At 46.2% G+C, this 17,450-nt stretch overlaps 1 protein-coding gene across 2 annotated transcripts in view; it reads right to left on the bottom strand.

Moving 5' to 3' along the window:
- The window catches only part of ERBB2 (erb-b2 receptor tyrosine kinase 2), a 218,904-nt gene that overhangs the window by 122,061 nt on the left and 79,393 nt on the right, over positions 1–17,450 (bottom strand). For both annotated transcript variants that reach the window (XM_063959734.1, XM_063959733.1), the window contains exon 2: positions 8,144–8,295. In XM_063959734.1, coding sequence (XP_063815804.1) covers positions 8,144–8,295 — 152 coding nt within the window. The remainder of the gene's footprint in view (positions 1–8,143; positions 8,296–17,450) is intronic.

The following is a 17,450-nucleotide window of genomic DNA, read 5'->3' as shown; positions in this document are numbered from 1 at the left end:
TCGCCCCGCCTGCCCCGCACCCGGTGGCTGCGGGTCCGGTGGGGGAACAGAGGAACATTGTCTCTTTTGTCTCCCCAGCCGCAGACGTAGGGTCGGCAATGGAGTCAGTCGGCGCATCCACAAGTCGTCTGGTGGCTGCTGGGACGGACGGAGTTCCCCCTCGTGCTGGTGAGTCTTTATCGGACCCTGACTGGTCCAAGGGGAGCGTGGTTACCCCCTGTAGCGGCGTGGGATCTAGTACTCAGTCCCGCTCCTCTAGCAGGGGCAGCAGTACGCGTAGGGTTCCCGGCAAGCGCAGTAGACGTAGGCGCAGACGTCGGGGTACGGACTCTTCCCTTGCCTCCACGTCCTCGGAGGGTGTGTCCTCCTCCGACGGTGGTCTGCACAGGGTCAAGCGTCGCAAACGCCGCGAGCGACGGTATTCAACCTCTTCCGCCTCACAAGTGTTGGTGGAGTCGGACACCGTTCACTGCGCCAACACGGCAGTGCAACGTGGGCTCAGGCCCCGGATCCGGGACCGGATCCGTAAGGGCCACTATGTCAACATCTTTGCGCTTACTAGCGATGATCGTAAAGCCTTGCTTTCAGCTAAGAAAAAGGGCCAGGGTAGCGAGGACGCTTTGTGCTCCTACCCGAATTGGGTTCGCTGCATGTTGATCTTCGCGGCGTGTTACTTAAGAGACACGCCCAGATGAACACATAAACATTGTGCGATATCAATTCCTCATACACGTGCTGTACCATAAGTACAAGGGGTCAGCTTGGCGACGTTACGACGAAGATTTCCGGCGCAAACAACACGGGCGACAGATTTATAACTTTGGTAAAAAGAATGTGGAACTGTGCTCGGAGCTGACCCAGGGCTCAGCCGGCACTGAGGAAGGCAGTACAGCGAGACGATGGGCAAAACGACCTGCCTCTCGTTCTGCCGGCTTTCGAGGGGTTTCAGGACGCGCGGGGCATGGAAAATGCTTCGCTTTCAATAATGCCTAATTCGACTTGGGGGGGCGGTGTCGTTTTCGTCACTCCTGTATCAGATGTGGCGGAGGCCACGGGATTAAGGACTGCCCCAGTCCAGGGATCGGGGGTACTTCCGGCCCGCTGACCCGCCAGAGTCGCGCTCCCGCGGCCACCGGCGTTGGCTACAGCCCCCACCCCAATTAGACTTCGGGCGCTTATTCCCTGGCTGCGACGGTACCCGCGGCCGGTGAACGCCCAATTCTTGCTCTCGGGTTTCGCGTCAGGTTTCCCCTTGCCGATACATGGACTGGTGGGTCCCGGGGCGAGTACGAACCTGCGTTCGGCTCGGGAGTTTCCGGACGTGCTCGGGCAGAAGGTGGAGGCTGAGGTGTCATTAGGAAGAATGATAGGCCCCCTTTTCGGGAACCCCCCCTTGCCAGATTTGGTCTTGTCCCCCGTAGGCATAGTGCCCAAAAAGACCTCGGGCAAATTTTCGGCTCATCCAACATCTTTCCTGTCCTATGGGATCATCGGTTAATGATGCTATCCCGTATGATCAGTGTAGGGTCGTTTACCTATCTTTTGATTCGACCAAAGATACCATCCGGTCTTTTGGTCCGGGGGCACTTATGTGTAAATTGGACATCCAGTCGGCATTTCGTCTCCTCCCGCTGCACCCTTCCGCCTTTCGGTTTATGGGTTTTAACCTGTACAATGGCTACTACATCGATCAATGCCTCCGTACGGGTTGTTCCATCTCTTGCACATACTTTGAAAGATTCAGTTCTTTCCTCCACTGGTGTTTGGAGCAGGCGACGGGCGAGCGGGGAATTTCGCATTACTTGGACGATTTTTTTTTATCGGCCCATCAGGCTCAGATCGCTTCGTCAACTTGCTGCAGAGGGCATTGGCCCTCTTCGCACACTTCGGGGTTCCGTTTGCACCGGAAAAGATGGAGGGTCCCTCCGTCTCCTTGGTTTACCTCGGGATTCAGATTGATATGGTTGGCGGTCTCTGTAGGCTCCCTGCGGACAAGGTGTTGCGTCTTCGCGATGGTATCCTCTATGCGTTAGCTGCGGACAAGCTTACTCTAAAGCAGGCTCAATCCTTATTGGGCCTGTTTAACTTTGCTTGCAAGGTCATCCCCATGGGTAGAGTTTTCTGTGGAAAATTGGAGCGAGCGTCAGTCGGGATTAGGCGTCCACATCATTTCCTTAGGTTATCTCTCGAAATCCGGAGAGATTTACGTATTTGGGACTAATTTTTAGTTCGTTTCAACGGCGTCTGTATTTGGCAGGAGGCGGTCGTGACTAGCCCGTCCCTGGAGCTTTTCACGGACGCCTCTGGTGCTTTCAGGTTCGGGGCTTATTTTGCTGGCCGATGGTGCGCGTGTCCTTGGCCGCGTTCCTGGCTTAGCGAGGGCCTCACTACAAACATGCTGTTGCTGGAAATTTATCCCATTCTGGTCACATTGGAATTGTGGTGCGATACCCTGCGCAACAAACAGGTTATCTGCTGGGGCGACAATCTGGGCGTGGTTTTTGCCATAAACCGGCAGAAATCCACGTCTTTGCCTGTCCTGCGGGTACTTGCGCAGATAGTCTTGCTATGCTTGGTGCACAACATTACGTTGCGAGCGAAGCATGTCCCGGGCATGCGTAACGAAATAGCTGATGCCCTTTCTCGCGGCGATTGGCAGCGGTTTAGGCGCTTGGCTCCTGCAGCTCTAATCCAAGGGGAATCATGTCCTGCTTATGTGTGGCAGGTTATCCGCCCGGCTTGGAAGATTTAGCCCACAGGTCGTTGGCCCCTGCTACTTTTGCGGCTTATCGGGCCGCCTGGGAACGGTGGAGTCGCTTACTCCTGGAGAGAGGTCAGAGTGGTAAGACCTCTCACGACTTACTTTTAGATTTCATCTGGGTTTTGAACACCGACGGGATTTCACGGACGTATGTTGGTAGGGTTCTTGCGGGTATATCTTACTTTCTGCAACTTCGGGGGGGAGGAGGATTTCACTAAGTCCTTTTTCCTCCGGACGGTGTTGAAAGGTTGGGCTCGGTCGATCCTGCCCCGGCCGGATACTCGCCAGCCGATCACTGGTTCTTTGCTGAGGCGAATTTTGGGATCCTTACAGAGTATTTGCTCTTCGGGGTACGAGGTTCGCTTCTTCATAGCGGCCTTTCCGATGGCCTTCCACGGTGCGTTCAGGGTGGGCGAGCTGGGGTCCGTTTCTATGACTTCTGCCTCGCCCATGCTGGCGGCCCACGTCGTCGTGCGCCCCGACGGTTTGTGGTGTAGGATTCAGCGCTCCACGACTGACGTAGTCGGCAGTGGGTTCGAATGGGTCGGGCTCGTGTGCGGGGCATTTGTCCAGTTCTCGCGGCCCGGTCTTATTCGTCCGTACGGCCTCCAACGCCTCCCGGGTGGCTCGTCCATTGTGACGGTTCCCCGTTGACTAGGTATCAATTCCGGTCGGTTCTGGGGCGTTGTATTTCATACCTGGGTCTATCTCCGGCCGACTATGGGACTCACTCATTCCGCATCGGCGCTGCTTCGGCAGCCGCTGCGGCGGGTTGGTCCGAAGTCGACGTCCGGGCACTGGGTAGGTGGAGGTCTGGTGCAGTCAGACGCTATATCAGGCCTTTTCCTCCCAGTGCGCCCTTTTGAGGATTAGCCGCTCGTCGCAGTTGCACTTTGCGATTGCGGGGGCCTTGAGGAATTTTTGTTTTATCGTTGGTTTTAATTACGGCTTTTGCCGGCTGACGAAGTTTTGCGTTTTTGCCTCAAGTCAAATTGGGCGACCCGCCTCCCCCCCCCCACCACCCTCCCCCCTGTTAGGGACGCAGATTAGGTTACCCATTTTTACCTATATTTTCGTTTTTATTAACCTTCCTCACACCCTTCTTTTGCAGGACGGCGACTAGATCCACACTTTATATGGTTTGTCGGCCATTCCTATGTCTACTGGCTGTCTGTGTTGGCTCTGGCTTGCGACATGATGCGGTTCCCGGAGCTGCAGGCTGTGCGCTGGTTTGGGCGTAGAGGCCTCCGCTGGGATGGCCTGCGGGATTGGCTGAGGTCGGCAGTTGGCCGATTCGGGTATCCGCTTTTTCTGGTCTTGCATCTTGGGGGCAATGATCTGTTACGCCGCACTGGGCTCGACATTCGCCTCGAGATCAGGAGTCAACTGTTGGAGCTTATGGCAGACTGGCCATTTTGCCTGATCCTCTGGTCAGACATCGTCCCTCGGAGGTCTTGGCGCGGCACCTTTAACCCCAGGGTGATTGACCTGGTTCGGAGGCGGGTCAATTCGGTGGTCGGTCGGGCTGTCCTCCAGCATGGCGGGCTCGTCGTGACGCACGGTAGGATTTCCTACCGTGATCCGACGCAGTACTGGTCTGACAGGGTGCATTTGTCGCCGGAGGGTATGCTGATCTTCTTGGAGGACATTCTTTGGGTCCTTAGGTCTCTTTAGTTCATTTTTCGGTTTTGGTTTAGTCAAGTCGAGTGAGGTCTCTTTAGATAGTGTTCTGTTTTGCTTAGGTAGTGTTCTGTTTTTAGTTCGGTGGCGGTGGCAGGTTGGTAACCTGGCAGTTGGCCGGTTTCTGAATGGTTATTTTAGTTTAACTTAGGAGTTCAATGTTAGTAAGTACGGGTGTACTTTAGGTAAATTTTATATTTTTATAATTAATTTAAGGGCATCACTTTACCAGGTGGGTCCATATGATAATAATAATAATAATAATAATAATTTTATTTATATAGCGCTCTTTCTCCAATAGGACTCAAGGCGCTTAACAGATACATAGCATAATATAGTACAGAAAATAATGAAGTACATTTTCATAAAATACAGAAGCATGAAGATACTAAAAAGGACATTATGGAAATGCTTGAGTAAACAGAAAAGTCTTGAGTCTACTTTTGAAGGATTCTATAGTTGGGGCCTCTCGCACTGTGCGGGGAAGTGAGTTCCATAGAGTCGGAGCCGCATGACTAAAAGCTCGACCCCCAGATGAATTACGGTAGATTCTAGGTACTGCTAAAAGTCCTTCATCTACAGATCGCAGTAATCGAGTGGGGCAGTATGGAGTCAGAAGCTGTTTCAGGTACCTTGGGCCTTGGTCATGTAATGCTTTGAAACTCCGTAAGCCAATCTTGAAGATGATTCGCCATCTTACAGGCAGCCAGTGAAGGGAGTAGAGGATGGGTGTTATGTGGCTAGAACGGGGCTGGTTGGTTAATAGCCTGGCAGCTATGTTTTGCACCAGCTGTAAGCGTTGCAATTCTTTTGCTGGTAGACCAAGGTAGAGGGCATTACAGTAGTCTAAACGAGATGATACAAATGCATGTATGACTTTTGGCATATCATCTGAGGGAATTAAGTGCTTGATTCTGGCTATGTTCCTCAGGTGAAAGAATGAGGATTTGATTGTGGCTGATATCTGATGTTTAAGTGTCAAGCCACCATCCAGGACAACGCCAAGATTCCGCACACGATTACTGGTCTGTAATTCTGAATCCCCGAGTGTAAGCTCAGTTGGTTGGCTATGCTGCAGTCTTGTCCTTTGATGTTGCGGTCGTATCATAAGGACCTCTGTTTTATCCGGGTTCAGTCGCAGCCAGCTGGCACTCATCCACTCCTGTAGTTCAGCTAGACAGCCATTTAGGGTTGCTATTGGGTTATCAGTGCCCGGAGAAAAGGACAAGTACAGTTGTGTATCATCTGCATAGCAGTGGTAGACCAGGCCATGGCGTCTGATTATTTCGCCCAATGGGAGCATGTATACTGCAAAAAGCATGGGGGATAGTATAGAACCTTGTGGGACACCACATGGCAATGGCACTGGTGGTGATGAGTATAATCCAGATGATACTCTCTGTGACCTGCCTGTGAGAAATCATTTGAACCAGCTTAGGACTGTGCCATCCAGACCACAGAAATGTATCAGTCGCTCAATCAGAAGCCCATGGTCCACGGTATCAAATGCTGCCGAGAGATCCAGAAGGATTAATATTGAACAGTCACCTCTGTCTTTTGCCATCAGAAGATCATTTAACACACACACCAGGGCTGTTTCAGTGCTATGTCTTCTCCTGAATCCTGATTGAAATGGATCATAAATATCATGGGTTGTCAGGCGGGTTTCCAGTTGATTTGCAACCACTTTCTCAATAACCTTTCCTAGGAAAGGAAGGTTTGATACCGGTCTGTAGTTGGTCATGCAGTCGGGATCTAAATTAGGTTTTTTAAGAAGCGGTCTAACAATTGCTTCCTTTAGGGGTCCAGGAAAAATGCCTGTCTGCAAAGAGCATTGAACAATTTTTGCAAAGACAGGACCAATTATATCCATACAACCTATTAGAAGCTTGGTTGAGGCCGGGTCCAGATCACAGGTGGTGGGACACAAAATCCGAGCAATTTTAGCAGTGTCCCTTACATCCACTGGGTCAAAGCTGGTCCATGTAGGCAGGTAGCTTATATTGGCAGGCTTTGTAGTTTGGCACTCCTTTGATGGCACTGTGGAGATTCCAGCCCGGATGGTGGATATTTTATCTGCAAAGAAGTTTGCAAACTCATTGCATCTTGCCTGGGAGAGGGTCTCATCAGTCTGCAGGCATACTGGCTTGCAAAGCATCTCCACTGTGCGGAAAAGTTGAGCTGGCCTATTGTTTGCTGCTGTGATCTCATTTGACAGGAACTGTGATTTCTTACGAGTGATTGTCGATAGATATAAACATATGTGGATGTCGGGGCCGGTGGCCCAGTTTTTTCCCCGTAAGGGCGGAGTGTACCTCCGTCCCTACAACTGTTGGTGGGCAGGGGTAGTGGCAGAAGGTCGACCCCTGTCCTTGGAATTTTTGAGTTCCGATGTCTGGGATGGAGGCAGGAGGCCGATCCCGGAACATCTGGGGCAGAAGGCTCCCTCACACATATGTTTTTTATTGCTCATTTTTTTCTGTATTGTAATGTTGATCACCCATGTTACGTTTTTTATCATGTTTAACCGTTCTTCTCCCCGCCACCTTAGTTAGAGAGGGAAGTCTGCATTTTAGTTTTAGTACTAATAGGCCTTCCTCTCAGTCAGAAAATAAAAGCTGACCCCTTTCACGCCAATTACAGTTGTTGCGTCTTTATTTAATAATATAAGTGTGCTTGAGTGGCGCGTGGATGCATCTGACGTGTGAAGCTTAAGACTGTGTAGGGCATAAATGTGACCGAGCAGCATAAGCTCCCCGTCTGGGCTTGCGGCGCGCCTCTCCATGCATCACCTTGGCTTGGAAGGGGTTAATGTTTTGGGGTGGGAGGAACGTAGGGAAAACTTCTGAATCTTGATTGGCTGGAGCATGGATAGGGGCTGGACTGTCTTAAATATAGGCTACTGACTGGGGACTTCCTGCCTCTTGCCAATTTTTATCGTGGCCCACCCTCCCGCCCTGGGGACTTGTTTTTGTTTTGCAGTTAGGTTCATTGTGTCGGCTTTTGGTGGACGGTTTCTGAACAGTTATTTTAGTTTAACTTAGGAGTTCAATGTTAGTAAGTTCAGGTGTACTTTAGGTAAATTTTATATTTTTATAATTAATTTAAGGGCATCACTTTACCAGGTGGGTCCATATGATAGATATAAACATATGTGGATGTCGGGGCCGGTGGCCCAGTTTTTTCCCCGTAAGGGCGGAGTGTACCTCCGTCCCTACAACTGTTGGTGAGCAGGGGTAGTGGCAGAAGGTCGACCCCTGTCCTTGGAATTTTTGAGTTCCGATGTCTGGGATGGAGGCAGGAGGCCGATCCCGGAACATCTGGGGCAGAAGGCTCCCTCACACATATGTTTTTTATTGCTCATTTTTTTCTGTATTGTAATGTTGATCACCCATGTTACGTTTTTTATCATGTTTAACCGTTCTTCTCCCCGCCACCTTAGTTAGAGAGGGAAGTCTGCATTTTAGTTTTAGTATTAATAGGCCTTCCTCTCAGTCAGAAAATAAAAGCTGACCCCTTTCACGCCAATTACAGTTGTTGCGTCTTTATTTAATAATATAAGTGTGCTTGAGTGGCGCGTGGATGCATCTGACGTGTGAAGCTTATGCAAGTTTCAAACAAGTTATACATCATCTTTTGGGTTCTAAATTAACTGCAGTTCCCAAAAACCTACTTTATGTAAAGATTTCCAGTAAAACTCACCTTTAAAAAAGATACATCATCGTTCTCTCCCAGGTAGGTAATCTCTAGATTCCCCTGTATAACCTGACAGTCCTGGTAGAGAGTGCGGAAAGTCTTATAATGATTATCATGGCTGAAAGGATGAAGCAGTTTCATATCTGTTCCGGTGCAGACTGTAAAATGAAACAGAAGGATGTATGTGAAGGGACTCTTGAATGCTATACACAACAATTTGTCAGCATTAAAATAACAAATGTTTAGTAGTAAGTAAGCAAGGAAAGAAAGCTGGATCTATAGTAAAGGAGAATATTGCAGTATTTATTATATTCTGTAGTTTTTACTGAAGTCTACATAGGCAATTAACCAAAATTAAGAAAGAGAAATTCCACAAGTCTGATTAATGGGACCAATTGGATAACAAGTTCTGAAACCCAAATATTAAAGATTCTGGGCTAATGCAGAGTTGGGCACATGCCTGTTTGTGGATGGTACTGTATCTTGCATATTGTCAATCAGCAAAACAAAAACCAACAACACAAATTCCCCCAGCACACTGTAAAGGACCAGCAAATGTGATTTACATACTATATAATAACAGTAATGCAGAGATCGCAGTAACATATATCTGCAAACACGTGGTAATCTACCAGTTACGCCAATGTGTCTCTGCTTTGGTGGTCCTACGCTACATAATAGCACTCATTTTGGGTCATACATTTATGTATATTCTTACGGTACAGGATAATAGCACTTATATTTATATATCTCTAAATTGAGAACTAATTAGAATATAGCGTAGGACCACCAAAGATGAGATGCCTTGGCATGGCTGGTGGCTTACCATGTGTTTACAAGGGTTTAGTATGAAATACCTACAATCAAAATCCCTACTGTCAAAATACCGCCAACAATTGGCCAATGGTCAAAATCCCGACAATGTCAGAATACTGACAAGGTCAAAATAACGACATTTAAAATACCGACAAGGTCAAAAAGTCGACACAAGTTTTTCAGTGTTTATTGTGTGTATGTTGACATGGACACCGTATAAGTTTACCGCGTCCCCTCGCAATTTGGGCACGGTCCCTCGCTGCACTGTTATATTCTCCTTCCAAGTCCACTTAGTTGGTAAAGTATAAACAAGTCAGTTTCAACAAAAAAATCGTGAAAAACTCATGTCGACTTTTTGTCCTGTTGACATTTTAAATGACGGTATTTTGACATTGTCTGTATTTTAAATGGCGGTATTTTGACCTTGTCTGTATTTTGACCATCGATCAATTGTTGTTGGTATTTTGATTGTAGGTAAATTAACCGCATCCCGTTTACAGATTTATGTAACTCAGATCTCTGCTATTATTGTGTAGTATGTAAATCAAATTTGCTGGTCCTTTACAGTGTGCTGAGGGAATTTGTGTTGTTTTTATTCTTGTCCGAACTGGTTTTGTCTTTTAAATGATTGCTATTTTAAAACATCGGGCAGACTCTCTGGGAAATCGCTGATGTCTGCATCGCACAGGCTATTACATGTACCCCCATACAGTATGTTTAAAATGAGTTTGACATGCATTCAGACACATTGACAAGTCTGCATTTTTCAAACTTGTGTCCATGACAAAATAGAGAGTCAAACACATTTGCAGACATTTCTCAAGCGCATCTCATTGCATGTTCTACCATTGAGATTTTTTTTATTTTATTTTTATTGAAGCAATATATGTAATACATACATAAATTTTCACAGTAGTACAAACCTATATCAAATAGGAAAAAGCGGAAGGGGAGTAAATAATATTACAACCGAGTCCCCAATCAAGAGACATTTTAAACACAATACAAACAACAATATTACACTTCTATAGAACATGCCTCTCGGGGCTTCAGTAACCATCAGATTAAGAGCTGGTCTAGTCAGCTGACCCAGACGCGTGCAGGTGAGGATAACAAAACAAAAAAACAAACAAAAAAAACCCCCGTGCCCATATGCCAACTTCCTCCCAGTCGTCTACCGAGCTGAGAATGGCAGTCAGTCCTATAGCACAATCGGCGGATCCCCCGCAATCGTTCTAGTCAAAAACCATTCTGTATTAGAGAAAGAGTTATGGAGCTGTGTCCTAACTGCTATCGACAAGGTTGTTATATAGCTTTCCCATACTTCAAAGAATTTCTGTATCTTAGTATCTTTGTCTAGCAAACATCCTATCCATTCCATCCGAAAGAGATAAAATAATTTGGACTTAAACAACGAAAGTGTAGGTGGATCCTTAGCAATCCATACTTGCAGAATAGCCTTTCTGGCTGCTATACTAACTGCTAGCAGTAGCTTTCTACTTCCCTGGGAGAGACGTAGGTCCGGGGAGAATATACCGAAAAGCGCCCATTGTGGGCACAAACTCCAATAATTCACTAGGTTAGTCGTTAAGTAATTCCTTATCCTTATCCAGAACTGTCTAATCAGAGGGCATGTCCACAAGTAGTGATAAAGGTCTGCTTGGGGAGAACCACACTTCCAACAAGCATGTGTGTCAGCTAGCCCTATGAGACATCGTCTATGAGGCGATACATAAGTCCTGTGCAAAATATTGAGAGACATTTCTTTATACCTAGAAGAGGGAAACAGTTTACAAGCTTTTACATGGGCCGTAAGCAAGTCAGTCGTCTCGATCCCCGGGAGACATTCCGTCCAGGACCGGATACCTCCCTGTCCCGTAGAGTAGTCTATAACAGTCCGAAAGTACCCATATGCCATTGATATTGCTTTCCTAACTCTAGGGGCTTGTTGCAGTAGTTTATCTATAGGATTGTTCCAATCCATAGGTGAGAAACAGCCAGTAGTAGCAGAAACATAGTGTTGGGCTAATAGAAAGGCCACAGGATAGGCCAGTAGAACTGGATGTCTAGCAGTGGCTTCCTGGAACGTGAGCGGCCTCAAGCTTTGTGAATCCACCAAATGAGCTACCTTGGAGACACCCCCCATCCGGCAGATGTTGAATGGATAATGCGCCCTACTCTCCTGGAAGTCCGGATTAGCCATGAACGGAAGGTACAGTGATTTGTGGGAGTTCAGATCTAGTTTATTACGCATATCAGTCCACAGTTTTTTCATGGTCCACAATAGTGGATTCCTCCTCCACTCCCCAGACACCTCTCGAGCATGCAAATGTAAAAAGGCGACCAGGTCCCCCCCTTGTAAAAATTCTCTATCTAAGTCAGTGTTTGTGTAGTTGTTGTCATTATGCACCCAGTCATGCAAATACCGTAGTTGAGCGGCATGGGAATACCAAAGAACATTAGGAAAATTAATTCCCCCATTCTCCGTGGTTTGCTGTAATTTAATCAACGCTATACGTGGTTTTCTTCCCTGCCAAATAAAGTGTCTAAAAAGAAAATTGATGCGTTGAACATCTTTGGGTAGGAGGACATGTGGCATGGCCTGTATAAAGTACATCAGACGGGGGAATGATATCATCTTTATCAAATTCGCTCTTCCCATGTTCGATAAAGGCAGAGATTTCCAGGAGTCAAGTTCTGCCTCAATCTTTCTGATGGCCGAGGTAAAATTTAGGGTGTAAAGTCGCTCCGGTTGTCTCGATATTTGAATCCCCAGATAGGTGAGTTGATCTGAGCTCCATGTCAGTGGTAAACCCCCCACCCCGTTTCTCAAAAACGCACCACTCCCCAGTCATAGTGCCACTGACTTCGACCAGTTAACATTGAAGCCAGAAATATGTCCATACGCCTGCAGTAGATTGAATATATGAGTCAAGGAAGTCCCCGGATCTGAAACATACAGCAGTAGATCATCAGCAAATCCCGTAAGCTTTAGCTCCCTGCGACCTATCTGAATGCCATGAAACTGAGTGTCAGTCAATAGCAAACGATGGAGGGATCTATGGCCAAATTGAACAATAAGGGTGACAAGGGACAGCCCTGTCGTGTGCCACGATGCATAACCACCGGATCACTGGTATAGCCATTCAGTAAGAGGGTAGTGGAAGGAGAGTCATATAAGTAACGAATAATATTACCAAAGTCTTGGTGGAAGAGTCTACGTTCCAAGACCCTGAATAGATGGGGCCAAAGTACCGTATCGAAGGCCTTAGTAGTGTCGAGGCTGAGGAGTATATTCCTGTATTGGGGCGAATGAGCAGAGGCTATGACTGCAGCAACAGCAGCCCGAATTCCTTTTACCGAATGTGTATTACGAACAAAACCAAGTTGATGAGTAGTTAGAGCATGGGGGAGAATCGTTTGCAGTCGATCCGCCAAAATCTTGGTGAATAATTTTATGTCAGTATTTAACAACGTAATGGGCCTGTATGAAGGCACCAATTGAGGGTCCTGAGCAGGCTTGGGGATCATAATGGTATGGGCTGTTGTGAAATAATGAAAAGGGGCACGGTGCTGCAGCAGGCCGTTAAACAATTCTAGCAGAGTCGGAGTTATATGAGGCTGAAGGATTTTATAAAATTCATTGGAGAGGCCATCCGGGCCCGGGGATTTGTGCAGGTGGAGTTTGGACATAGCCGAGACAAGCTCCTCCTCAGTAATTGCACTCACCAGAAAATCCGACTGTGTACTCGTTATAGGAGGCAAAGCTGAATCAGGTAAAAGTGCGTCATGAGCACATTCATTAAAAGAGAGATCCGAATATAAGTCGGCAAAATAAGATTCAAAATGCTTCACTATAGCAGGGGAAGAGGTAAGGAGCTGCCCCGTACCCCGATGTTTAACAGCCGTTATGAATTTTCGAGCAGTTTTCTTCCTAGCCATATTAGCCAAAAGTCGACCAGACTTGTTACCCCACTTGTAATACTTGTGAGAACAATACACCACGTCTCGCTTTGCTTGCGCCAGCAAGTGGTCATTCAGTAGTTGTTTTGCCAGCAAATAGAACCGCAAAGATTCCTCAGTTTGTAGGGCATGGTGATTCTGCAGCGCAGCATCTAACTCTGAATGTAGTGCAGTATAAATCGACAGATTTTTCTTTTTCAATCTATGGACATACTCAATAATCTGACCTCGAAGAACAGCCTTCGCTGCACCCCAGAGGATATTCGGGCGATCCCAGTGCTAAAGCTTATCGTCTAAGAAGTTAGCCCAATTAGTTATCAAGAATTTCCGAAAGTCATCGCAGTTATAAAGATAACTCGGAAACCTCCAGTGTCTGGAGCCCCCTGACTGAAGAGTTCTCTTTAGCATCAATGTCACCGGAGCGTGATCCGAAATCAAAATGTTATGGATATCAGCATGCGCGACTCGCGTGATAAGAGAATCCGCAACTAAAATCGAGTCAATCCTGGACCAGGATCGATGAGCCCCAGAGAAAAAAGTGAATGATTTGTCGGAGGGGTTTAGGAGACGCCAAACGTCAGTAAGCTGGAGGGAGACCATTAAAGTTTGAAGGTGTGACCAAAAAGAAGATTGAGAAGTGCGTGGGACAGGAGATTTATCAACAGTAGGATCATCTAGAGTGTTCCAGGCACCCCCCAGGACAAGCTGAAAATTGTCGCGTTGCAGCAACTGGGAACTCAATTCCTGGAGGAAGGCAGCAGTTTCGACATTGGGTGCGTAGACATTCACTAATGTATATTTAGTACCCCAAATTTCCACATCCAAAATTAAATAGCGCCCCTGTGGGTCAATAATAGAGTCCAGAATAGTGTATTGTAAATTCTTACTAAATAGGATCGCAAACCCCCTGGTCTTTCGTGTATTGTCAGCGGAAATACAGTCATCTAACCAAGGTCTACCATTGAGATTTATGTAAGTGTTCGGCTGTAATAAAAAAGTTAAGCGCACGTGAAAGCGCAAATATGTAGGAAATTTGTACAATGGCTTGCCTCAGCCAATTACATGTGCTTAACTTTTTTATATATTATTATGTATTTGTTGCCTTAAATAGACCAAAATACAATTCAATTGAAAACATCAATAAGGCATACATGAGACACAGATTTCGTCCAAATGTGCCAACACATCTGTATAATAATAGAATATACATACACACACACACACACACACACACATACACACACACACACACACATACACATTACACACATATTTGCATATTGGTGGCTTTAGAAAGGGGTTAAACAAATCTTGCTTCTTCCTCAACATATAAGCTCGTGTCCAGCACACTGTCAGGAAATAGTGGCTTTCCCCGGAAATATCTTCTGTGACCTATGAGACATCTGTTTGACTGTGTCCCCAACAACTTCCCTCTGGTTTCCTGTATTACTGCCAAGTCACCAGTATAATGTTTCCCTAGAGACCCCCGGCTCTCTTCAGTACTAACCTGGTCTGCTTCTATCTGTGCCAGAAAATGATTTATAGAAATGATCTCAAATGTTTTATTCAGCTGTTCCCGAGCTGGATGAACAACAAACATGAGCCAGATGGATTGAAAACAAAATGAGTAAATTTGATTACAACATCATGTAATAAACGTATAACTTGCTCTTTGCCAACAAGTAGTGACAATTGAGAGAGATCTATCAATCTATCCTATAATAAGTGGTCATTAGTTGCATATACAGAAATTTGCGTGACAGAGAAATAAGAGACATCCCACTCAGAAAGTCAGATTTGTTTAGAGTGGAGATCTGAAATACACAGAAGGTTCGCCTACAGCGCTAAGAGTCCAATGTAGCTTAAGTACGTAAAACAGTACTTTATTATATCTTAGAGAACAAAATTAAAAAGTACATTTCAAATTTCATCTAATGTTTTCATTACAAAAAAAAAATCTAGTTGTTATATTATGATGGCAGATAGGTTGGTATAACTGATGGACCACATCAGATCTGCATATGCAGCCGATTTTGGCGCATACATTGTGGGCCACACTTTATAAAGCTATTATTAGTTTGGCGGTAGGCCAGAATATACAAGGGGGGGGGGGGGGCTGACAGATGACCACACACATGCATACTAGTTTGAACAACAATGGTAAAGAAAGAAGAGGGGATAAGGATATATGGGGCAGATGTATTAAGCCTGGAGAAGTGATAAAGCAGTGATAAGTGTAAGGTGATAACGCACCAGCCAATCAGCTCCTAACTGTAAATTTACATATTGGAGCTGATTGGCTGGTGCGTTATCACCTTGCTCTTATCACTGCTTTATCACTTCTCCAGGCTTAATACATCTGCCCCTATATTAGGTAAGGATCCAGGTATGGTGGAATGGTGGTATCAGCTTGTGTTCCACATTAACTGATCATAATAATATTGTCCAACTTTAATATTAATGGCAAAACATATTAAATCCAATCTTTCTAATTCTAAATAACTGCACTACAATTTGATCTGTGAACGTCTTTGCTACACAATTAAGACAGCCAATTCAGAATCAGATTGTAAACATCCAAATATTTCACTATATAACACTGGAATTGGCCACACACTTTCCAAACACTTCAGTGTCAAGCTGGTGACTTATTATTCATATATAGTACATGTAAAAATGTGTCTTCAGCCAACCTTACAGAACAGTTTCAAACTTATTTTACTCTAATTCAACAAAAACACATTTCTTCTTAAAAACAAGTTTTATGCACAAATGTGTAAACTGTAATGAACCATTTACTGTAGGTGCAGACACCCTGTTCTACACAAAGCGCAATAGATCTAAACATATATGCAAAGGTTTCAGAAAGTTTTCATAACAAATTTTAGTATAACAAATGATATTCAGAATAAGCAGGCCCGGCGCTACCCGTTCAGCGTAGGGATGCAGTGCAGGGAGATGCTGGGAGGGAGAGGCGCTCCTCCTGATCTGCATCCCTTCCCTGCTGTGTGGTACTGTGCCCCCTGCTGCTGCTGCTGCCAGCTGCTGTGCAGCGCTGGCAGCATGAAAAGCCCCCTCCCCCCCCTCCCCTGTGTGACAGCGGCTTGGTACATATCAGAGGAAGGGGCGGAGCTACACTGACCGGAATGGACGGAGCTACACTGACCGGAATGGGCGGAGCTAAACTGGACAGAAGAGGGTGGAGCTACACGGACCAGACTGCTGTACTGAGAGAGACAGTGGCTTAGGTAAGTGGAGGGTGAGCGATAAATGTGTGTGTGTGTGTGTGTGTGTGCGCGTGCGCTTTATGGACGTTACTACTGGGGGGGCATTACATGTAAGGATGCTACTACTACTGGGGGGCCATTACATGTAAGGACGCTACTACTACTGGGGGGGGCATTACGTATAAGGACGCTACTACTACTGGGGGGGCATTACGTATAACGACGCTACTACTGGGGGGGCATTACATGTAAGGACGCTACTACTGCTACTACTGAGGGGGCCATAACATGTAAGGACGCCACTACTACTGGGGGCCATTACGTGTAAGGACGCTACTACTACTGGGGGCGCATTACGTATAAGGACGCTACTACTACTAGGGTGGAATTACATATAAGGACGCTTCTACTGGGGGTGCACTACGTATAAGGACGCTACTACTACTGGGGGGGCATTACATATAAGGATGCTACTACTACTGGGGGTGCACTACTTATAAGGACGCTACTACTACTGGGGGGGGCATTACATATAAGGATGCTACTACTACTGGGGGGGGCATTACATATAAGGATGCTACTACTACTGGGGGTGCACTACGTATAAGGACACTACTACTACTGGGGGGGGGCATTACATAAAAGAATGCTACTACTACTGGGGGTGCACTACGTATAAGGACGCTACTACTACTGGGGGGGGCATTATGTATAAGGACGCTACTACTACTGGGGGGGCATTATGTATAAGGACGCTACTACTACTAGGGGGGCATTATGTATAAGGATGCTACTACTACTGGGGGGGCATTATGTATAAGGACGCTACTACTACTGGGGGGGCATTATGTATAAGGATGTTACTACTACTGGAGTGCATTACATATAAGGACGCTACTACTACGATGTGGGGCATTACGTATAAGATGAATAAGATTGTGCTACATTGTAGCGTAATTTTAAATGGGGGTACTATTGTGTGGCCATGCCCCTTACTTGTGAGACCACACCCCTTTTCCCAGCGCGCGCCAAAGGAATATGGGAGGGCGCAAATTTATAGTTTGCAGGGGGGCGCCGAACACCCTAGCACCGGCGCTGAGAATAAGGTATGTTTTGCATTCACAAGACTAAAAAAAATACAGGCAAATGAAAAACTGAACCGTCCAGTGTATGTCCGCATGTCCATATGGTAGGGAATATAGATTGTAACCTCCACTGGGACAGGGACTAATGTGAATGGCCAAATAATCTCTGTAAATCGCTATGGAATATGTGTGCGCTATATAAATAACTGGTTATAATTAAAT

The sequence above is a fragment of the Pseudophryne corroboree genome, chromosome 3 (assembly GCF_028390025.1).
Source record: "Pseudophryne corroboree isolate aPseCor3 chromosome 3, aPseCor3.hap2, whole genome shotgun sequence".
Classification (NCBI taxonomy): Eukaryota; Metazoa; Chordata; class Amphibia; order Anura; family Myobatrachidae; genus Pseudophryne; species Pseudophryne corroboree.
This window is presented reverse-complemented; position numbering and strand designations above follow the sequence as displayed.